The 23562-nt window shown below is 49.7% G+C and overlaps 1 protein-coding gene across 1 annotated transcript; it reads left to right on the forward strand.

The window, feature by feature from the left end:
- The first annotated feature begins 633 nt into the window (after positions 1 to 633).
- On the forward strand, positions 634 to 23014 carry LOC116908644 (myosin-3-like). The gene is given in 40 exon segments (XM_032911906.1): positions 634 to 837; positions 2822 to 2965; positions 3458 to 3614; positions 3987 to 4014; positions 4300 to 4408; positions 4904 to 4996; positions 5773 to 5836; positions 5921 to 6019; positions 8080 to 8183; positions 8267 to 8387; positions 8390 to 8404; positions 8958 to 9076; positions 9162 to 9311; positions 10284 to 10454; positions 10543 to 10849; positions 10966 to 11036; positions 11928 to 12015; positions 12100 to 12217; positions 12586 to 12709; positions 12803 to 12939; positions 13641 to 13896; positions 14091 to 14333; positions 14406 to 14582; positions 14710 to 14855; positions 14944 to 15034; positions 15776 to 16165; positions 16257 to 16383; positions 17241 to 17359; positions 17527 to 17723; positions 18102 to 18285; positions 18866 to 19031; positions 19314 to 19438; positions 19915 to 20223; positions 20335 to 20538; positions 20611 to 20736; positions 21529 to 21699; positions 21804 to 21908; positions 22060 to 22155; positions 22296 to 22433; positions 22868 to 23014. Coding segments are annotated over 40 exon segments (5820 nt in total). The 3' UTR covers positions 22895 to 23014.
- The last annotated feature ends 548 nt before the right edge of the window (positions 23015 to 23562 follow it).

Here is a 23562-nt window from a genome sequence, read left to right on the forward strand (position 1 = left end):
TGCAGCTAGAGGTTCCCATATATTCTTTATGGTGGTTTGCTGGTTTTTTGAGACAGGATCTCACTATGTAGCCCTGGATGGCATGGCATAGAACTCACTAAGTAGACCAGGCTGCCTCTGCTTCTGAAGTGCTGAGATTAAAGGAATAGACCACCATGCCTGGGAGGAAGAGGCCATGTCAATTAAAAAGCAGTTCAAACTGCCTCTGCCATTTTCTGCTCAGCATTCTCTCTTTGAGGAATGCCTTTACTTATTTTTATTATGGTATTTAACTTGGGATGTTCTGTTTTCCATACCTGTACTTCTCAGAAAAGGAAGACAAAGTGTCAAAAGTGGCATTTCAAAGGCTCCTTCACCAGACTGAAAGAATCGAGAGACACTTGGATTAAACAGATTCTAAGCCCATGGCATACAGTAGCAACTCAACAAATATGAGTGGATTATGTTTTCCCAGTGCTGAGCCCTCGTGTGAAGCTCCACTGGGCATGGGACAGGCCAGATCTCCTTGACCTTGTCTGAGAGGCTGCCATCCACTTCAGGGTGACAGGTTGATACTAGGATGGGCAGGAGGCTGCCAGCTGCCGGCCCAGGGAGCAGCTGGGCTGACTGGCGGTTTGTTTTGCAGCCAACACTATGAGTAGCGACACCGAGATGGAAGTGTTTGGCATAGCTGCCCCTTTCCTCCGAAAGTCGGAAAAGGAGAGGATCGAAGCTCAGAACCAGCCCTTTGACGCCAAAACCTATTGCTTTGTGGTTGACTCAAAGGAAGAATATGCCAAGGGGAAAATTAAGAGTAGCCAGGATGGGAAAGTCACTGTGGAGACAGAAGACAACAGGGTAAGGCATTTGCTTTTTCTCTTTCTCAGCACTGGCCCAAGCTCCTCACATGACGTTGCATAAGCATGTACTCCTCCTCCACCCACTTCTGGAGTCAGAGCCTGGCTCTGGAATTCAGCATCTGAAACAGAGCTGGCAACCCAGCCACCAGAAGAAAGCCGAATGCCCTAGCCTATGTGGGAGAATGGGAGATGGGTCCCCTGGTGGCCGACTAAAGCATTTAATTTTGGGTGTCTTTTTATCCCTGCATTGTTCTGGGCCAGACACCAGTCTCAATGTCTCAAGGGTGGAGTGCTTTTTAGAACACCCACCCTTTGTGGGTTCGCCTAGCTCTGTCCGTGGTCATCCAACCAAGGAAGGCGGGGTGATGTATAAGAGATGCTATAGGACAACAAGGTCAAAGAACCAGGCTCTCTGGAACTGGAACGGGATGGGCAACTGAGTTCACTGTGTTCTGTGGGAGGAAGGGAGGAATTTGGGGGCTTTCGAAAATCCCGAATCTGGAAATGTTTCAAGGAAGAAAACAAAAGAACTGTGGGTATGGCTCAGTGATAGAACGGCATACGCAAAGTCCTGCTTTCAATCGTCACATTCAGTCACCACGCGTGTAAGGCTGGGCGTAACGGAGGCAGAAGCAGAGACAGGAACAGAGAAGATGCAAGAGACAAAATGGCGGCATTCGTTGGAGCAGGGAGGAAATGGGCAGCACCGGGGTGGAAGCTCCCAGAACGAAGGCATCGCTACATATCTCAGATTAAAAATCTGAGAAAGGGCTTCCAGAGCAGGACAGAAGGCAGGATTCAACGTAGGATTCTCACAGGGTCTAGGGAGAACATGCCTGAGAGGTGTCAAGAGAGCCCACAGCCTAAGTGGATTAAGGGAGGGAAGGAAGGTAGCTTTGTGGCCCACAGTGCTCAGGGACCGGCTATTTCCAGAGTCACTCCTAAAGAGAGAGCAGGGCAGGGACTGATAGCCCCACCTGCAGGTCCTTAGGCCCTCCACAGAGGATAGCCCTAGGGCTTGGTGGTGAAAGTCTTCCTCTCAAAGCGGAGGCCAATGGCTCTTCCCCAAGAGCAGGGAAATTGGTAAAGGAAGTAGGATGGGGCTTGGTTTTCAGCAATGGAAGGCTGAATTACATAGATGGGGGCGTGGTTCTCAGCGCTGATTGGCTGCTTCTACAGGGCAGTGACGTTAGCAGGCTCTGTGTGCACTCCCAGGGCTACAGTGCCTCCTCTAATTCTCTGTTGTCGCTGGTCAGGGTTGCTGCAGACATGCTCTTTTCTCTTAGCAGGTAGCAGAGCTACAGGGACAACCGACACCATAGACAAATAACTTCCTCTGACTCCAAATTCTGTGTTACAGGCCCCTACTCAGTCCTCAGAAATCTTCTTTCATCACATTGGTTGCCATCCCCCAACTCCAGGTCCAAGAGAAACACACACACACACACACACACACACACACACACACACACACACACACACACACACACACACACATGCGCAGAGAATGAGAGAGACAGAGAGACACAGAGACAGAGACAGAGAGACACAGAGAGAGACAGAGACAGACAGAGAGTGAGACAGAGGGACAAAGAGACACAGAGATACAAAGGGAGACAGAGAGAAAGACACACAGGAAGAGACAGAGACAGAGAGACAGACGTTCTGAGTGGACTTCATTTATCAATAGAAATCGTTTCTTTATGAGTTATCAAAAGAAGTCTGGGATAATAGTAAAGGTGAAACATATATATTACATATATAATACGTGTATATGTGTATCTACATATATGTATGTATTCTGTATGTATTTTCTCCCATAGACCTATGTGGGAGCAGACCACATGCTTTCCCACGGCCACATACCTCGCTTTTCCTCACTGTCACCAGGCATTTCCTCTGCTCCCTGCAGTCTCTCCTAAGGTGCCAGACATCCACAGCAATCCGATGGCTGGGGAACATTAATGACTTTTCCCTTCCAGACCCTGGTGGTTAAACCAGAGGACGTGTATGCCATGAACCCTCCCAAGTTTGACAAGATCGAGGACATGGCCATGCTGACCCACCTGAACGAGCCTGCTGTGCTGTACAACCTCAAGGACCGATACACGTCCTGGATGATCTACGTGAGTGGCTACCCACCAACAGGCTATGCTGGGACATTAGCTGGGTGCTGGGGGAGTGGGGAGAGGCACTTTGAAAGATTCCCGTTTGCCTGGCCAAAGGAGAGGAAATGAAGTAGAGAAGTGAATGACCAGACAAGCCAGAGATGGATGGGATGGGAAGGGGAGGGGCTGGAGGAAGGGAGGGAGGGAGGGAGGAGGAAAGTGAAGGAGGAGCTAAGATTGGGAGGAGGAGCCCCAAAGAGCAAGAAAGCTGAGGTCACCTTGAGCTTGGTATTAGCTGTGGGAGGACTGGCTGCTCTCCCCCTTGAGTTTCAGTTACTTCATTCATCAATAGAAATCACGATTTCTTAATGAATTATCAAAAGAAGCCTGGGGTGTTAGTAAAGGCAAAACATATATATATATATATATATGCAATACATGTGTATATGTATATACATATGTATGTATGTACGTATGTAAGTACAGATGTATTTTCTTTTCCTCCCATAGACCTATTCAGGCCTCTTCTGTGTCACTGTCAACCCCTACAAGTGGCTGCCGGTGTACAACCCTGAGGTGGTGGATGGCTACCGAGGCAAAAAGCGCCAGGAGGCCCCGCCCCACATCTTCTCCATCTCTGACAACGCCTACCAGTTCATGCTGACGGGTGTGTTTTTGAGAAGGAAGTATGCACTAGACAAGCTTGGGGGCACTCTGGGGTGAAGCCCTAGAGAAGGAGGGGCAAGGAGGAAAAGAGGCTTGAGGTCCTTGGGGTGAGGAGTTTGCATTTAACATAAGTGTTGGTGAGACCATAGGAAAGAGTATCCCTACCAATCAGAAGACCGTGAGGTCAGAGGATGAGAAGCCTCATGGTTCTCAGGACAGACACTTTTTAAATCCCCACCTGTGACTAAGCAGACAAACAAACAAGTAAATAAATAAAGGGAAGAGGAGAGGAATAGTTGAAACCCACTCTTGCATGACGAATAAGAACCTCCTTGGACATAGCCATCAGCTCTGCTTTCTTCCCCTCACACAGATCGTGAGAACCAGTCCATCCTGATCACGTGAGTATCCCTGCTTAGAGAGGCCTCTCAGCTGGGGCCATGGATGTATCCCCCAGCCCTATTCATTAGACAGTGCTTGGAGCACAGCCTATGGTGAAAAGACAGCTTGGGGCGATTCAAACAAGCCTCAGAAAACGAGTAGTACCCATGCTTGGATCAACTAAGGCTGTAGCCCAGGTCCTCTGTGTGGTGACTCATTTGATGTGTGTTGAAGACCACTGGATGACATGCTAGGGTGCTGGCTTATGAGAGGACCGACTTCTCTGTCTCCATCTTTCTAAATAGCGGAGAATCCGGGGCCGGGAAGACGGTGAACACCAAGCGTGTCATCCAGTACTTTGCAACAATTGCAGCCACTGGGGACCTTGCCAAGAAGAAGGACTCCAAAATGAAGGTGGGGACGGGAGCAAGGAAAGAGGCTGGACGGGCATAAGGGACAGCTTGGGGTTGACCGTGGATTCAGACCCCTGTGATTCCTTAGCAGATGAGATTTGCAGACTTTATAAGGGGGGGGGTATGGGGTCAAATCCGTGAGTTTGTTCCTTCAGGGTGGTCTCACAGAGAGCAGCCCAAGAGCGCAGTGAGGAACACATATCCCCTGACTCGGTGTACTGCAAGAGCGTGAGAGGAACACAGGCAGCCTCATTAACTGGAGGGTCAAACGAAGGCATGGCCACTCAAGAGATCCAGCTGCTGACAGGGACTTGAGAGAGGCAGCAGTGTTTCAAGGAGGCCATGCTGCTCAAGTGGTCTTTGAGTCATCAAGTCACCGGGGCAGCCAGCAAGCTAGGCAGGCAGGAAAAGCAGAGCAGGTGGCAATTTTTTAAAAATGAGGATTTTTTGCAGCTTACAGGCACATTTTCCCTTCCTCTTTTGATTTCTTACTTAGGGGACCCTGGAGGATCAAATCATCAGTGCCAACCCCCTGCTGGAGGCCTTTGGGAACGCCAAGACCGTGAGGAATGACAACTCCTCTCGCTTTGTGAGTCTGCCCTTGAGTATGACAGGCTCTTCTTCCCGGCCTGCTGGACAGTTCAAGTGACAGAGCTTAGGGAGCTTACAGCCCGGTGGGAGGAGACAGTGAAAGAAACAATGCACAGCCACGTGTGTGAGGTTCAAAAACCCAAGGCTGTAACTGAGAAACTGGGGACCAGGTCCCCAACAGATAGGGCTACATGATAAGGGCTTTCTAGGCGTTGGGTATATGAGTCGAAGCTGTAGGGTAAGGAAGGGAATGAGGGAAAGAGTGGCTTGGTTCTCCCCAGGGTGGAATGGTGTTTGGAGCACTCCTGCAGAGGCTCCATGTGACAGATGGGGAGGCAGAAGATGGAGAGGAGACTTGTCACTAACAAGGGACACACTGTCCCTTGTTATTAGCTGTCTTCAGACACACTTCAGAAGAGGTCATCAGACCCCATTACAGATGGTAGTGAGTCACTATGTGGTTGTTGGGAATTGAACTCAGGACCTCTGGAAGAGCAGCCAGTGCTCTTAACCACTGAGCCGTCTCTCCAGCCCTTGGGTTTTGTCTTAAGTGCAGTAGGAAGGATTCTGTAATCAGGGAAGTGTCATGGTTCAGTGCCTTGGTTATTTCATTAACGGGATATGAGAAACCCCAGAGGAGGCAGACACACCAGATGGGAGGAGATGGGACAGGAGGGAAGACTACTGGTGAAAGGCTCCTATGGGCAGTGCTCAGGAATCCAGAGGAAGTTCCTCAGTCATGGAAGGATCTGCTCTCCCTCTCCCTCCATGCAGGGCAAGTTCATCCGCATCCATTTCGGCACCACTGGGAAGCTGGCCTCTGCAGATATTGAAACTTGTAAGTAGGCTCAGTGAGATGGGTGAAGCCTCCAAGCCACGGGGAGCATTGTGAACCCTGACTGGCCCTGTGTTTCTGTTCCAGATCTGCTGGAAAAGTCCAGAGTCACCTTCCAGCTGAAGGCTGAGAGAAGCTATCACATCTTCTACCAGATTCTTTCCAACAAGAAGCCGGAACTGATCGGTAAGCTGATGGGGTAGGGTGCAGGTGGAGGGGATGACGTCACCCTTTGGGCATTTGGATCATTAGAGCCCGGAGAGTTAGTCGTACCTGCAGATGACTCTACAGTCAATGCAGAATTATATCAGCCATGGGATATAGCTCTTTGGGAGGCGGCTGTATCAGTTTTTGGAAGTGCATATGTTGTCTGCTGGTGTATGCATGAGAGTGACACTGGGTGTCTTCCTTGATTTCGCTAAACCTTTTGTAATAAGGCAAGGGCTCTCACTAAGCCTGGAGCTACTGTAGCTTGACAGAATGCTGGTAGGATCCACGTCTCTACCTTCTGAGGATTACAAGCAGATGCCCCATACCCCCTGACTTTAATATGAGTTTAGGGGATTCGAACTCCAGTCCTTATAGCTTTCACAGCAAGCACTTTACCTGCTGAGCCATCTCCCCAGGCTCACTGTACCAATTTGAAAAATCTGATCAGATGTGCTGTAATGGAGCAAAATCATTACTGGTTCCATGGTGGTCTTTGAATAGTTAAGCACTTAATGGTCCTTGAGCGCCCCCTTGTGTTTCAACATAGGAATTGATCTCAGTTCGCATAAGGCCGGTGCAAACTGATTAAGGACCCAGAGGGCCATTCTATCTCTATATTTTTTCAGCTGATAGAGGCCTGCGTGTTCACTACCTTCCTTACTTTCTGTCTGTGATAGCTAAGCCTCCTGATCTCCATCCTGCAAACAGGCTGCCGGTTTTCAACCAACTTTAAAAAAGTTATCCCAATCAGCCTATGGTTTCTCCAGCTTGGGCTCCCGTTACCCAGTTTTTCTTGTTCACTATCCCAAACATACACTGGCTTGCAACATTCATTTGCAAACAAAACCACGGATATGTTTTCCTAGGATCCTCAACTTACATGGCATGGGAGATTGCCCTTTCCCTTAGACCAGTAGTAGTTCTCAACCTAGGAAGATTGAAATGCTGGAACCCTTCAATACAGTTCCTCACATTGGGGTGATCCCAACCATAAAATTATTTCTGTTACTACTTCATAACTATCATCTTGCAATGCTTAAAAAAATATCTGTGAAACACACATGGTATGCACTCCTTGATAAGTGGATATTAGCCCAAATGCTTGAATTACCCTAAATGCACAGAACACATGAAACTCAAGAAGGATGACCAAAATGCGAATGCTTCACTCCTTCTTTAAAAGGGGAACAAGAATACCCTTGGGAGGGAATAGGGAGGCAAAGTTTAGAACAGAGGCTGAAGGAACGCCCATTCAGAGCCTGCCCCACATGTGGCCCATACATATACAGCCACTAAACTAGATAAGATAGATGAAGCAAAGAAGTGCAGGCTGACAGGAACCGGACATAGATCTCTCCTGAGAGACACAGCCAGAATACGGCAAATACATAGGCGAATGCCAGCAGCAAACCACTCAACTGAGAACAGGACCCCCGTTGAAGGAATCAGAGAAAGGACTGAGAGAGCTTGAAGGGGCTTGAGACCCCATATGAACAACAATGCCAAGCAACCAGAGCTTCCAGGGACTAAGCCACTGCCCAAAGACTATACATGGACTGACCCTGGGCTCCAACTGCATAGGTAGCAATGAATAGCCTAGTAAGAGCACCAGTGGAAGGGGAAGCCCTTGGTCCTGCCAAGACTGAACCCCCAGTGAATGGGATTTTTGGGGGGAGGGTGGTAATGGGGGGAGGATGGGAAGGGGAACACCCATATAGAAGGGGAGGTGGAGGAGTGAGGGGGATGTTGGCATGGAAGCCGGGAAAGGGAATAACAATTGAAATGTAAATAAGAAATACCCAATTTAATAAAGGTGGAGGGAAAAAAAAGAAAATATCTGTGTTTTTCCAATGGTTTTAGATGGCCCTGAAGAAAAAGCCTTTTAACCCCAAAAGGGGTCACGAGCCACAGGTTGAGAACCACTGCTCTAGGGTATTCCACTCCTGCACTTGATTTTGGCCCCAGTGGTTGAAGTCCCAGGCCACACTTCCATCTGGTGGAGTTCTCATTACGCATGTGTGAATTCCCCATTTCAGAGTTGCTGCTGATTACGACCAACCCTTACGACTACCCATTCATCAGCCAGGGTGAAATCCTGGTGGCCAGCATCGATGATGCCGAGGAACTGTTGGCTACAGACGTAAGAAGGACGGTAGAGAGGTGGGAGAGCCTCCACGTAGGGAGGGCAATGAATGGGCAGACACACTGTTCTTTCCACTGCAGAGTGCCATTGACATCCTGGGCTTCACCCCGGAGGAGAAATCTGGACTCTATAAACTGACAGGGGCTGTGATGCATTATGGGAACATGAAGTTCAAGCAGAAGCAGCGAGAGGAGCAAGCTGAGCGGATGGCACCGAAGGTACAGAGTCACCACAGCAGGCTTCAGAGTGGAAGTGGAGAGGTCACTCCCCTGGGGCCATCCAGAACCTGTCTTTCCCTCTGGAAAGGTGGATGAACCTTTCCTGGGTCTGCAATGAACATAAGGAAACATCACCATCTGTTAAAAAACACTTATTAGTTGTGTGTGTGTGTGTGTGTGTGTGTGTGTGTGTGTGTGTGTGTAAGGATTCTACACCTCATGTGTTGAAGTCAGAGTACAACTTTAAGAGTCCAGTTCTCTCCACAATGCAAGTCCCTGGGACCAAACTCCGTTGCCAGGTGTGGTACCCCATGCCTCTGTCTGTTTAGCCATCTCTCTGGTCCCTCCACCCCCTTCTGCTGAATTGGTACAAAGGTCTTGTTCTGGATGCAATGTGAAACGGCCAGGGACTTCCGGAACCCAATCCTGTGGCTCCATGAAGTCTGCCACACTCTCTGGATGGTGTAGTGCCATGGGCCCCACAGCGATGGCGAGGAGTAAGGAAATTGCTTTCCTTCTGCCTCACTCAGCGCCATCTTTCCTTTCTTACCAGTGGCTGACAAAACAGCCTACTTGATGGGCCTGAACTCCTCAGACCTCCTCAAAGCCTTGTGCTTTCCCAGAGTGAAGGTTGGGAATGAGTACGTTACAAAAGGCCAAACTGTGGACCAGGTAAGGACTACCTCAAGTGCAGGAGGGGTGGAGGACCCTCATGGCCGCAGCCTTCTTACCAGTTCACTGGCCTTTCCTCCGACAGGTTCACCATGCTGTGAATGCTCTCTCCAAGTCCGTTTATGAGAAGCTGTTCTTGTGGATGGTCACTCGTATTAACCAGCAGCTGGACACAAAGCTACCAAGACAACACTTCATTGGGGTTTTGGACATTGCGGGTTTTGAAATTTTTGAGGTTTGTATTATTTATGTCTTATACGGGAGTTTTCATAACCCTAAAAAGAGTGTACCAAGATGGTTTTCTTGTAGGAAGGATAGAAGGAGTGAGCTGGGTAGAAGAAAGACAGAACATCAGGACAGTGTGTGTTATTTTAAGACAATTGGAGAGGCCGAGGAGATGGCTGACTCAGTAAACCGCCTGCCTTGAAAGTCGGGAGAGCTCAGTATGATTTCTAGACTGCTCAAGTTAAAAAACAAAACAAGCTGGGCGCGGTGATGTGTTCTCAGAAGTGGAGATGCAGAGACAATCAGATCCTTGGGGCTCGCTGGCCAGTCAGCCTACACTACCCAGAAATTTCCAGGCCAAGAAATCCTGTGGGTTAAAAAAAAAATTAAAAAAAAGGAAAAAAGATGGGTATTGGATGTTGCTTGGGGAATGACACCCAAAGTTGTCTTCTGGTACACACACACACACACACACACACACACACACACACACACACACACACGCCTGTGCACCCACACGTATTGTACACATGTGAATATTCCATACATGCAGATACACACAGGGCTGTAGTCCTTCCTTCAAGTGGACTTTCACAAGATATCACCAAATAGGTGGAATTAAGAAAAATCTAATAGGGGGCCAGAGAAGTAGATGCTGTCAATCATGTACTAGTTGACATAATTCTCTGACTGGCTCTGAGTTAGGAGCAAATGTGTGTATTTAGTGTTTGCCAGGTGGCAGCCATGCAGGCGGGGAGATGGGAAGCTTGTAGTTTAGTTGAGAAGAAACAGAAGCCTGTCGGGCATGCAGAAGCACAGGAGGGGCCCAGAGGCGGGAGAACCATGTAGGTGGAAGGCTCGTGATTGGCTCTGAAAGCATAGCCAAGCAGGTGGGACCTGACCCTCGAGAAGGATTGCCGACTGCGTTTCCATTTTGAAAGAGGTTTGATTTTTTCGCATGCACGTTTTATTTTGGCACCAGTATAACAGCCTGGAGCAGCTGTGCATCAACTTCACCAACGAGAAACTGCAACAGTTTTTCAACCACCACATGTTCGTGCTGGAGCAGGAGGAGTACAAGAAGGAAGGCATCGAGTGGACCTTCATCGACTTCGGGATGGACCTGGCGGCCTGCATCGAGCTCATTGAGAAGGTACCCCCTCCGTCTGCTCTGTGCCCCCTTCCTCCCCATGTGCTTTCTGCTCCTGTTTACTCTGCTGCTTCACCTCCCTTCAATCCAGCCGATGGGCATCTTCTCCATCCTGGAAGAGGAGTGCATGTTCCCCAAGGCGACAGACACCTCCTTCAAGAACAAGCTGTATGACCAGCACCTGGGAAAATCCAACAACTTCCAGAAGCCCAAGGTGGTCAAAGGCAAGGCCGAGGCCCACTTCTCCCTCATCCACTATGCGGGCACCGTGGACTACAGTGTCTCGGGCTGGCTGGAGAAGAACAAGGACCCCCTGAATGAGACCGTGGTGGGGCTGTACCAGAAGTCTTCCAACAGACTCCTGGCCCATCTCTATGCCACCTTCGCTACGACAGATGGTAAGTAACGGACTTCAGACATAGGAGCTTTGTCTTCACGCAATCTCCCTTTCCCACGGCACCCAAAAGTCACAGTACATCCACTCACAGTGCCTGGGCCCTTTGGTGTCTTTCAGCTGACGGTGGGAAGAAGAAAGTCGCTAAGAAGAAAGGCTCTTCCTTCCAAACGGTCTCTGCGCTGTTCAGGGTAGGACAAATTTGAGTTAATCCACTCACAGTTCACCTGAGTCACAGCAAAATGAGCCCCGTTGAGATCCTAGGCCTGGTTTATTCAAGAGTAGTAATGCTGGCTGCCTGACGGCTCTCTCGGAGTGAGATCAATTGACAAGCCTGACAATATACAGATGAGGTTTAACAAATGTGGGGCCTGGGTTTGTTCCGTTGTGTACTGTAACTAGCAGGTCTGGCTGGCTGTGGGCAGTGAGTTCTCAGTTCCAATTATCTAGCAGCCTCCAGTGCGCCTGCAGTAGTACCCAGGCCCCTGGCAGGGACAGACACATTTTCTGTGTCAATTTTAGAAACCATTTTGTAGTTGGTGGCCATCTTGCAACCTGGGAGAAAGATGACTGAGGCAGGTCACATTTCCCTGTGTTTGGGACCAAACATAAGACTTCAGTTTTCTTCTTCTTTTTTGATTAATCCATATATAATGAGATTTCTCAAGGATGGGACCCAAATCTAAACACGACGTTCATCTGTGTGTTTCATATATGCCTTGTGCAGCAAGGATGTAGATCATTTTACATGATATATGATCATGTAGGCTGTTTTGCCTACATAAGGTAGGACGTTCAATTTGTGTATCATGTTTGTACTAAAAAAAAAATATTCAGATTTATAGAAGAAAAAAACTTCAGATTTTTAGAGCACTTTAGATTTTAGATTTTCAAGGTGGGGATGTCCAAGTCACGGCCGTTGTCTACGTCTCTGGGTTCGTGACTATTCAAGGACAGAGTTAACATCACAACTCTTAAGTTGAAGCCATAGAGTTTAGTTTTCACCACCACGCAACTATTTGTCTCCGTGGAAGTTCACAGTAGGCTGTCAAAGGAAATGTTTATTTATTTTTTTCTTTTAGGAAAACTTGAACAAGCTGATGTCCAATTTAAGGACCACTCACCCACACTTTGTGCGCTGTATAATACCCAATGAAACCAAGACCCCAGGTAAGACGCCTGCCGGCCCTGAAGTTACCGCTCAGTCTTTAAGGACCTGTGGGTGAAGCTCGGGTATCCTGCCTGTGTTCTTAGGGGCCATGGAACACAGCCTGGTCCTGCACCAGCTGAGGTGTAACGGGGTGTTGGAAGGCATCCGCATCTGCAGGAAGGGGTTCCCCAACAGGATTCTGTATGGAGACTTTAAACAGAGGTACACCATCAAAATGCTCTGTTTGTCCTTTGATATGGATAAGGGTTGGGATTTGAGGGAAGAAATATTACATGAAAAGACCCATTTCAAAAAAGCAGTTTTGGTTGGTCTTCCATGTGAAGTAACCTACGGTTTGGTCGAGGTTCATGCTCCTGTGCTGTCCACGTTTCTTTGGAACTTGTGTGATATATAACAGGGGAGGGAAAGAAAGCCCTGGTCCAGGAGTCCCAAGGCCTAGATTCCAGCAAAGTGGCTATGGGAAGGTTGCTTTACTTCCTGGGAACTAGGCTTTCTGGTCTGTAGGAAGCGATGCCTGCAATCACTGAGCATTGCCAACAGCCTGATCATTTCCGTGTGCACCATGGCAGATACCGAGTGCTGAACGCCAGTGCTATCCCAGAGGGCCAGTTCATTGACAGCAAGAAAGCTTGTGAGAAGCTCTTGGCTTCCATCGACATCGACCACACACAGTACAAGTTTGGACACACCAAGGTGATGTATCAGTTCCGCCTCGTGCTGTAGGCCTTTGCATCCTCTTAACACAATGAACTGGGCAGCTCATTCCTCTCACCCGTCCTTTTGAAGGTGTTCTTTAAGGCTGGCTTGCTGGGAACCCTGGAGGAGATGCGGGATGAGCGTCTGGCCAAACTGATCACTCGGACACAAGCCGTGTGCAGAGGGTTCCTCATGCGTGTGGAATTCCAGAAGATGATGCAGAGGAGGTTGGGCGGGGGTCTTGGTTTGAGCATGAGCTCTTTGAGAGAGGGTGGAAGTGGGAGGAGAGAATCCCTTGTAGGAATGGGCAATGCTCTGTTTGATGAGACGTGGTGTCTCTGGGTAGCCCCTATGCTGTCCTGGAACTCACTCTGTAGACTAAGTTGGCCTCAAACTCAAGAGATTTACCTGCCTCTGTCTCCCAAGCACTAGAATTAAAGGCATGCACCACCACTGCCAGGCTGCTTTAAAAAAATGCCTGCCCTATCTGTCCATCCATCCATCCATCCATCCATCCATCCATCCTATCTAATCTATCTATCCATCCATCCATTCATCCATCCATCCATCCATTCATCCATCCATCTATCCTATTTAATCTATCTATCTATCCACCCATCCACCCATCCATCTATCCTATCTTATCTATCTATCTATCTATCTATCTATCTATCTATCTATCTATCCATCCATCCATCCATCCATCCATCCTATCTAATCTATCCGTCTGTCTGTCTATCTGCCTGTCTATCCATGCTTTTTGTTTATGTGAGCGAGTACGTATGCCAAGGCATACTTGTAGCAATCAGAGGACCACTTGCAGGAGTCAGTCCTTGACTCCGCTATGTGGGGCCTGAGAATCAAACTCAGGCTGCCAGGCCTGGCTTCGGCACCTTTTCCCTGCTGAGCCGTCTTGCTTTGTTTCCAGGGAGTCCATCTTCTGCATCCAGTACAACATCCGCGCCTTCATGAACGTCAAGCACTGGCCCTGGATGAAACTCTTCTTCAAGATCAAGCCCCTGCTGAAGAGCGCCGAGACGGAGAAGGAGATGGCCACCATGAAGGAGGAGTTCCAGAAAACCAAGGACGAGCTCGCCAAGTCGGAGGCAAAGAGGAAGGAGCTGGAGGAGAAGCTGGTCACTCTGGTACAAGAGAAGAACGACCTGCAGCTCCAAGTACAGGCGGTATGTCCTTAGGACTCTTGCTTTTTCAGATCTGAGATTGGATTACGATTTTAGGAAATCTGGATTAACCCGAGGGCGGGGCGTGGGTGGGCGTTGGGTTTTTCTTGGAGTGCTTCATGGAGGATTTCACAAAGAAAGATGGCAGTGTTTCAAACCTTCGCTCCTTAAAGGGAATTGTGATTTCTTTTTAAAAGGAGAGTGAGAATTTGCTGGATGCCGAGGAGCGATGTGACCAGCTGATCAAAGCCAAGTTCCAGCTGGAGGCCAAAATCAAAGAGGTGACCGAAAGAGCTGAGGATGAGGAGGAGATCAACGCCGAGCTCACGGCCAAGAAGAGGAAGCTGGAGGACGAGTGCTCGGAGCTGAAGAAGGACATCGATGACCTTGAGCTGACACTGGCCAAGGTTGAGAAGGAGAAGCACGCCACGGAGAACAAGGTACACACGTTCTTCTTGCGGTCTCTCTCCAGCTTGATGTATTCACTGCTAACCAAGCTCGGCTTCTTTTAGGTAAAAAACCTTACCGAAGAACTGGCAGGCTTGGATGAAACTATTGCAAAGCTAACACGGGAGAAGAAGGCCCTCCAAGAGGCCCACCAGCAGACCCTGGATGACCTCCAGGCCGAGGAAGACAAAGTCAATTCTCTGAGCAAGCTCAAGAGCAAGCTGGAGCAGCAAGTGGATGACGTGAGCACTGGGCGTCAGTCTCTGGAGTCTGGAGGCTTCCGGGCGGAAGAGCCCTGGGCAGGGGCGGGGCTGGGGTTATCCTACCGGAAATCATCTAATCCTAAAGGGGAAATGATGCCTCTTGCAGTTGGAGAGCTCCCTCGAACAAGAGAAGAAGCTGCGTGTGGACCTGGAAAGGAACAAGAGGAAGCTGGAGGGAGACCTGAAGCTTGCCCAAGAGTCCATATTAGATCTGGAGAACGACAAGCAACAGCTGGACGAGAGGCTCAAGAAGTATGTGTCCCCCAAACACAGCTTCCGTTCCGTGAGTGGCGGGGGGCGGGGGATCCCGTCTTCACGCATTCTCTGTGTCCTGCCGCAGGAAGGACTTTGAATATAGCCAGCTGCAAAGCAAGGTGGAAGATGAGCAGACGCTGAGCCTCCAGCTTCAGAAGAAAATCAAAGAGTTACAGGTAGGAGGAGGTGCTCAACTCTCGCTTGCCGGTGTGGGTCACTCAGAAACCTGAGCGGTGTCTGCTAAAGTCAGAGTAGGTACGGTAGGACCGAGACTGCCTCGTGGGACCTCACTCTGACAGGCTGACATAGCAGTGGTGGCCGTGATGACCATGTCCCCCAAACTTGCAACAGAATGCATGGAGATGGAGGAAGAAATGTCCAGGGTAGTTAGTGACCATATGGGTGCAGGAAAAGATTCATTTGGAAGAAAATCAGCAGCATTTGTTTGTCTGGGGGAACATCCACGAGCAGATTCATCTGGTGGGGACATAACCTCTTCTCCTCCATCATCATCATCATCATCATCATCATCATCATCATCATCATCATCATCATCATCTAATTTTATATATTAACGGGCTTCCATGTGCAGGTTCATCATGTGCTTATACTACTCACTGATCCAGCCCCCTCTTAATCACTTCCCCCACCTTCCTCACCTTTAGCAATCACCGTTTCATATTCAAATTGACCTAAACAAATTCTTCACGTGAAAACACGCACCACTTGTTTTTCCGGTGTCTAGCGTCCTCCATTTTGCTGCAAATGGTAGGGCTTCTTTTTATAGACGGGTCATATGCCACATTTAAGTAAAGGATGTCTTCTTCATGCATTCGTGGGTCGATGACCTCTACTCAGACGCCATGTTAGCTGTTGTGACTCTGAGCGTCTCTTGGGCATCTGGCTGCTCTCTATAGGCCCGCATCGAGGAGCTGGAGGAAGAGATAGAGGCGGAGAGGGCCACCCGGGCCAAGACAGAGAAGCAGCGCAGCGACTACGCCCGCGAGCTGGAGGAGCTGAGTGAACGTCTGGAGGAGGCAGGCGGTGTCACCTCTACCCAGATTGAGCTGAACAAGAAGCGTGAGGCTGAGTTCTTGAAGCTGCGCAGGGACCTGGAGGAGGCCACGCTGCAGCACGAGGCCACCGTGGCCACCCTGCGGAAGAAGCACGCGGACAGCGCGGCGGAGCTGGCGGAGCAGATCGACAACCTACAGCGCGTGAAGCAGAAGCTGGAGAAGGAGAAGAGCGAGTTCAAGCTGGAGATCGACGACCTCTCCAGCAGTGTGGAGAGTGTGTCCAAATCCAAGGTGAGGGGTCGGCTGAGCAGACCCGAAGGGGCACCTGCAGTGGGTCAACCTAAGGTCACCTGCAGACCTCCCTCCTCTTTCCAATCTGCAGGCCAACCTGGAGAAGATATGCCGAACTCTAGAGGATCAGTTAAGCGAGGCCAGGGGCAAGAACGAGGAGACGCAGAGGAGCCTAAGTGAGCTGACCACACAGAAGTCCCGGCTGCAGACAGAAGCGGGTGAGCCAAGCCCCGGATGCTATGCCCGGGTGCCAAGCTGGAGCGCCAGAAGGCTTTCCCGCCCAGGGGCAGCAGCACCCTTTGCGGGGAGAGAATGTTTTGTTTTGCTTGCTTTATTTTAAAGGCAGGGTCCCACTCTACAACCCTGGTTGGTCTGGAATTCCTTGTGTAAAACAGGCTTGTCTGGATCTGCCTGACTCTGCTTCTACAACCTTGTTTTTAAAGACCTGCATCACCACACCTGGTGAGGGAGGCTTTCTAAAAACACACTTTCAGGAAAAAGTAAATGAAAGTAACTCACAGAAGAGGCTGTCCCAAACCTCCTGGAGAACACTGAGTGTCCTCAGTGAAAACAGGAAGCGAGCAGACGGTCAAACTTCCATGAGTGATACAAGTTTGCATTTGACAAAGCCTGGTTGGGACCAGGAGGAGTCTAGCCTTTCTGCTTCCTGCCCGCCTTCCTGTCTAACTTCTGCATAAACCTTAGCTGACCCATATTCACCCAAGAGTATAGTTTTGAATTTCCAGAGAGACGAAATCCTAAGTGACACAGCTGGAATCACCAACCACTGGGGAGGTGCTTTGGGAGTGGAGAGGTGCCCTGGCGATGTTCAAACTCATAATGGTTCTCTCGGCTTTCGCTGGCAGAGGTCACTCCTGGTTTTGTAGGGTTTACAGCAGTATTTTATTAGGCTGCTATTTCCTTTTCATGGACACACCCCTACTCTCAAGAGGGTGAGGGGGTCTCACCTTTATTCCTTGCACCACCACCCCACCCCCAATTTGGCACAGTGCTTACGCTTGGTTTTCGAGTGAATGAATGAATGAATGAATGAGCGGTTTCCTTCCTGACACAGGTGAGCTGAGTCGTCAACTGGAAGAAAAGGAAAGCATAGTATCTCAGCTTTCCAGGAGCAAGCAAGCCTTTACCCAACAGATAGAGGAGCTCAAGAGGCAACTGGAGGAAGAGAACAAGGTACCCCACTCAGAAGGATGTTTTCTCGGTCTCATTTTCAAATGGCTTCTGCAAAATAACAGCAAGATTACCTGACGATTCAGCCAGTGCTGAGAACAGGGCACGTGGCACATGTGCTGCACACGGTCCTAATCCATCCGGGGACCTTTTGATTTATTTTTTTTAAGGCCAAGAACGCGCTGGCCCACGCCCTGCAGTCCTCCCGCCACGACTGTGACCTGCTGCGGGAACAGTACGAGGAGGAGCAGGAAGGCAAAGCCGAGCTGCAGAGGGCGCTGTCCAAGGCCAACAGCGAGGTGGCCCAGTGGAGGACCAAATATGAGACGGATGCCATCCAGCGCACGGAGGAGCTGGAGGAAGCCAAGTATGTGTCTCTAATTAGAACCCTTAAGGGATCTCATGGCTTAGCACATTGGCTCTAGAGTGGCTCGGGGATGAAGCTAATGAATGTATCTGTTTTGTTACTGGAGGTTTCCCCATCCAGAGAGTCTTTAAATGTAACATTGGCTGAAATGTGAAATGTAACTGAATGAACTACCATAGTTCATTCAGACATCAACTTTGATCCTGGTTAGACCCGAGAAAGGCCACTGATCACAGACTCTGAGCAGATGGGGGATTCTCTTAAGGTTTATTCGCAGAGGCATGTGAGCCACATAATTAGTGTCTCCCGGGTGGTGAGCAGCGATGCTCAAGAAGATTGAAACTTAATGGCGTCGGCTTTCTTTTCATTTTCTTGAAGAAAAAAGCTTGCTCAGCGCCTTCAGGATTCGGAGGAGCAGGTCGAGGCTGTGAATGCAAAATGCGCTTCCTTGGAAAAGACCAAGCAGAGGCTGCAAGGGGAGGTGGAGGACTTGATGGTGGATGTGGAGAGAGCCAACTCTCTGGCTGCCGCTCTGGACAAGAAGCAGAGGAACTTTGACAAGGTGCGGGGGTGCTCCGTGCTGGCTGAGCTCCACATGTGGGCATGTTGTGGGACTGTAGGAGACAGGGATAGGCAACCTGCTCTGCCCTTCTTTAGCACGGTGGCCATAAAAACACTCCTCGAACTTCACTAGCAGTTTGTTTCTCCATCTGTGACATGGCCTGGGAATGGGATGGGGCAGAGAAATCCCTTCCGACAACAGTTGTAGCAGTCACAGTTTCCATCGCTCATACCTGTATCTTTAGGGGCTGAGACTTCAACTCAGGCCCCTCCCTGTGACAGACAAGCATGATTTGAACCACTGCTTTAATGAAATACATCCGTTCAGGGCCTTTTTTTTTTTAAATTAGGAAAATGGTAATTATGTCTAGCTAATTTCTTCTTTAAGAATTCATTTGCTTTCTGGATATGACAGTGGTTACTGGTTGATTATCTTGAGTAAGTGAATGAAATGAAATCTTTGTTCGTTCAGTAATCTAGACCAGGCCCTAGCTCTGAGAGTAGCTACTTCAGGGGATGACATTCTGTTAGAAGCTCGGCAGAGAGCTCCCTGACAGAATCTTTCCACGCTGCTGCTGCAGGTGTTAGCCGAGTGGAAGACGAAGTGTGAGGAGAGCCAAGCAGAGCTGGAGGCAGCTCTCAAGGAATCCCGGTCCTTGAGCACTGAGCTCTTCAAACTGAAAAACGCCTATGAAGAAGCCTTGGATCAACTCGAAACTGTGAAGCGAGAGAATAAGAACTTAGAACGTAAGCCATTCCGAACCGTCTGAGGTCGTGGGAAACCCAGAGTGTGCGAGGGCGGGTGAGGCTCCGTTATCCAGGCTCCTCCATACCGCTTGGCTGATGCACCGGTAGAAGCCGCTCACCGTTGACAAGCAGTTGTTCTGGGTCTCTATACAATATCTTTTCTCTGAGAAGCAGAGGGTTTTAGAGTCCCAGAGAGCTATCGACAGGCATTTAGTGGGTGCTTCGCATTCCCGGAGCCTGTGTGGCGGCGTCCAAACGCAGCGCAAACTTACTTCATTGCAGAAGAGATAGCAGATCTCACCGAACAAATTGCCGAGAACGGTAAAAGCATCCACCAGCTAGAGAAATCCAGAAAGCAGATGGAGCTGGAGAAGGCTGATATCCAGATGGCGCTGGAGGAAGCAGAGGTGAGGATGGGTCGGGAGGCACAAGCCAGAACAGGGCAACAGTGTATGCCTGAGGCGTTCACGCTTCTGGAATCCAGATTCTCAGGCTCGCTCCTTCCCTCTGACTGCGAGGCTGAGTGAGATGATGCCCGTGAGTTATCTTACATGTACTGGAGAGAATCATCACGTTAAAATAGGCTTACTCTTGAAGTTTACAAACCCTTAGCTGAGGTTAGAATAGCTGTAAGGTGCTTCTTGCCCTTAAGTAACGAGAACATAATAAATACGTTTCATGTCCAAGCACATGATCATAAACGAATAACCATAAAACAGTTCGCTTCTGCACTGAAGGTAAGTTAGTTTATTTAAAGGTGGCTTTGACTATTATGGGATTTGATTTAGGAATATCTCCTCGGAGCTTTGCTGACCCAACGTTGTGTGACCGGCTCTAGGACGGCGCAGAAACAGTTCGTGTTGTTTTGTTTTGTCTTTTAAAGGCAGCTCTGGAGCACGAAGAAGCCAAGATCCTCAGGATCCAGCTTGAACTGACGCAGGTGAAATCAGAGATCGATAGAAAGATCGCAGAGAAGGATGAAGAGATCGAGCAGTTGAAGAGGAACTACCAGAGGACAGTGGAGACCATGCAGGGCGCCCTGGATGCTGAGGTGCGCAGCAGGAATGAGGCGATCCGGCTGAAGAAGAAGATGGAGGGCGACCTCAATGAGATTGAGATCCAGCTGAGCCACGCCAACCGCCAGGCCGCAGAGACCATCAAGCACCTCCGGAGTGTCCAGGGACAGCTGAAGGTGGATGGAGCTTCCCGGGGCGGGGGGACTTTTCCAGTGTCCAGATCCGAAAAGACTAGGCAAGGCTTGTGGTCCTTGGCCCTCACTTCACACGCTCTGTCTTCTGGCCAGGACACCCAGCTGCACCTGGATGACGCTCTCCGGGGCCAGGAGGACCTGAAGGAGCAGCTGGCGATCGTGGAGCGCAGAGCCAACCTGCTGCAGGCTGAGGTGGAGGAGCTGCGGGCCACTCTGGAGCAGACGGAGAGGGCCCGGAAGCTGGCAGAGCAGGAACTGCTGGACTCCAACGAGAGGGTTCAGCTGCTGCACACCCAGGTGAGGGCAGGAGCATTGGGGTACGAGGGTCCACCTCAGACGCTGTGTATGACACTCCCTCCTCCTCCTCAGAACACCAGCCTCATCCACACCAAGAAGAAGTTGGAGACTGACCTCACACAGCTCCAGAGTGAGGTGGAGGATGCCAGCAGGGATGCAAGGAACGCCGAGGAGAAGGCCAAAAAGGCCATCACTGATGTGAGGCCCCTGCTCCCTTCCTACTGTGACCGCTGATATTGTGTCTCATTAAAGCCCTGCTTTCCCCCAACCCCACGCATGCCTGGTAGAAGTCCACCCTCTCAGGACACACATGGTGTCTGTGCTGACCCCAGACCCCTCCCAACTCCCCCTCAGACTTGACTGTTCCCCCTTGTACTGTCCAAAGCCGGCAGATGGGGGAAGGGCAGGATGGGAGTATACCTCTTCTCCTGCCTCCAGAGAGGTGTTTCTTTCACTTGCATCTGGAAATGAGACCCTCTGATGGTGTTCACATTCCACCACATGGCTCCTTTCCTCTCTAACGTTCCTGGGGCTCCAAGCTTTCTGCTTCAGGCTGATGGCGCCACCTACTGCCCTCTATGGGAATATCACCCCAATGCTGTTTTATTTTGCTGTAGTCCTTCGTTACTTAATGAGTCCCTTCTTGATGGGATTCTGTTGTCTCAGGATAATCTCCAAGCCTTAGGATCTTTTGAAACTGTGTGTTGGTGATGATTTTTTTTTTTTTTGGTAAAAAATGACCTCCTGGGCTTTGGACAGGTCTCAAGGAGAGCAGGTTTAGGAGACTGCTTCTCACTCAGTCCCTGTAGAGTTTATTTAATAAGATTTATATCCCAGGTGTAGCTTTTGTCCTGTTTCAACGTGGGAAGTGTGCTTATTCACGACCGTACCCGCTGCCCTTTCTGTAAAGCATGCTCTCTGCTCACCGTGGAATTCCGGCTTCCACAGCCGCAAGATCTTTGAGCCTTGCCTGCACGCCTTGCCTTTCAGGCCGCCATGATGGCGGAGGAGCTGAAGAAGGAGCAGGACACCAGCGCCCACCTGGAGCGGATGAAGAAGAACCTGGAGCAGACGGTGAAGGACCTGCAGCACCGTCTGGACGAGGCTGAGCAGCTGGCGCTGAAGGGCGGCAAGAAGCAGATCCAGAAACTGGAGACGAGGGTACTTGCCGAGGGGGAGACTGCCTGGCCAAGCCTTGCCAACCTCCTCTCCCCTCCCCCCATTCAGAGCCCAGCGCTAGAATAACGTCCCAAACATCTCTCCAGATCAGAGAGCTAGAGTTTGAGCTGGAAGGGGAACAGAAGAGGAACACAGAGTCTGTGAAGGGCCTGAGGAAGTATGAGCGGCGTGTCAAGGAGCTCACCTACCAGGTAGGTGCAAAGGTCACCTAAGACCAGTTTTCTCTCCAACGTACAAATACTACTCAAAGCTTGGATTTGGACACTTGTGCACCCCTGGATTGGCTGGGCCCTGGTACAACACGCCCCCCCTCCTTATACACATCCCTTTATTCATTTGCAGAGTGAGGAGGACAGGAAGAATGTGCTGAGATTGCAGGATCTGGTGGATAAACTTCAAGTGAAAGTCAAGTCCTACAAGAGGCAGGCTGAGGAGGCTGTAAGTCAGACGCATGCGTAGCCTGTTCTGTTTCCCACGGCGGGGGTGGGGTGGGGGAGGGGGAGTGGGGTGTGGGGGGGAAGTGGGAGGGACCGGAGAGAGGATCATGCAGATTTCACCCGCTGAGCTCTTTCCTTTAGGATGAACAAGCCAATGTTCATCTTACCAAGTTCCGGAAAGCCCAGCATGAGTTAGAGGAGGCCGAGGAACGTGCCGATATTGCAGAATCGCAAGTCAATAAACTGCGGGCTAAAACCCGGGACTTCACCTCTAGCCGGGTAAGCTGACCTGGGAACGCCCAACCGAAAAGCTACTTCCCCGTCCGAGACTCTCAAGCTCAGAGAAAGAATGTTCTTTACAGCCATTTACCTGGGTGGAGCTCTACTAGAAACGCCTTTGTAATTAAAAAAAAAAAAAAGCGCTGTCTCTTTAGCGCCCTCTGCTGGTATTAGAGAGGTTGTTTAGGAACATCCTCTAAAGGTGGCCGCAGATATCTGCAATTACTGTAACCACAAATCCACTGTGGCTCCTACACCAATTTCTCAGGCTGTGGAGGAACTTCATGTGGGCCATCATGCATCTTCCCAAAGGGCCCCCTAATTCCTTGTGTCCCGCTGAAATACACAAACAACTCTTTGATGCTTGCGGGAAGAGGGGTTCAGAAAGTGTCTCTGTTGCCTGACTTGACTGAGAGCATCTGCGTTCTCTCTAGATGGTGGTCCATGAAAGTGAGGAGTGAGCATGTCCTCCTGGTGCGGGGCAGAAGATATGCAGAATGTATGTTTTCGTGGCTCCTGACCATCCTGCTTAATTTCCACGGAACCCCTTTCCACATGCAATAAAATTTGCCTTGTTTCAAGTTGGGTTTTTTGTCTTGTGCATTTCTCTCATTTCCTCAGAGGAGTTTATTCCTCTTTTGGCAATTTTTATGCTGGGTGCTGAAATATTAGCAAGCAGTTGTCTTTGTAGATTAAATCTGTGTGTGTGTGTGTGTGTGTGTGTGTGTGTGTGTGTGTAAGGGGTTAGCTTTTGATTTAAATTTGAACTTAAAAAATTCAAGCTACTTCCACCTAAGCTTTGCTTCAGTGGGGTGGGGGAGGGAGAGTTTATGAAAGTCATCTATTAATATCATATAAGCGAGACACGAAGGTTGGGTTCAGGAACCCCTTATTTCAAACTGGGGAGGATTCCTCTCCTGCACATTTTTACTAGGGAAATGTACCTCAAAGCTAATAAATAATGGTTGGGCTCCATACAAGATATGGCCAAATGCCATGGTGTCTGGTACTGTCAAGAGCTCAGAGGCCAGTGGTAGAGCTCTCGTCTCAGATACACAGGGCTCTGGGTTCAACTCTCAGCGCTGCTAACAAACAAATGAAAAAAACAAGGCATTTTAAAAAATAGGGC

Source organism: Rattus rattus, chromosome 9, assembly GCF_011064425.1.
Source record: "Rattus rattus isolate New Zealand chromosome 9, Rrattus_CSIRO_v1, whole genome shotgun sequence".
Lineage (NCBI taxonomy): Eukaryota > Metazoa > Chordata > Mammalia > Rodentia > Muridae > Rattus > Rattus rattus.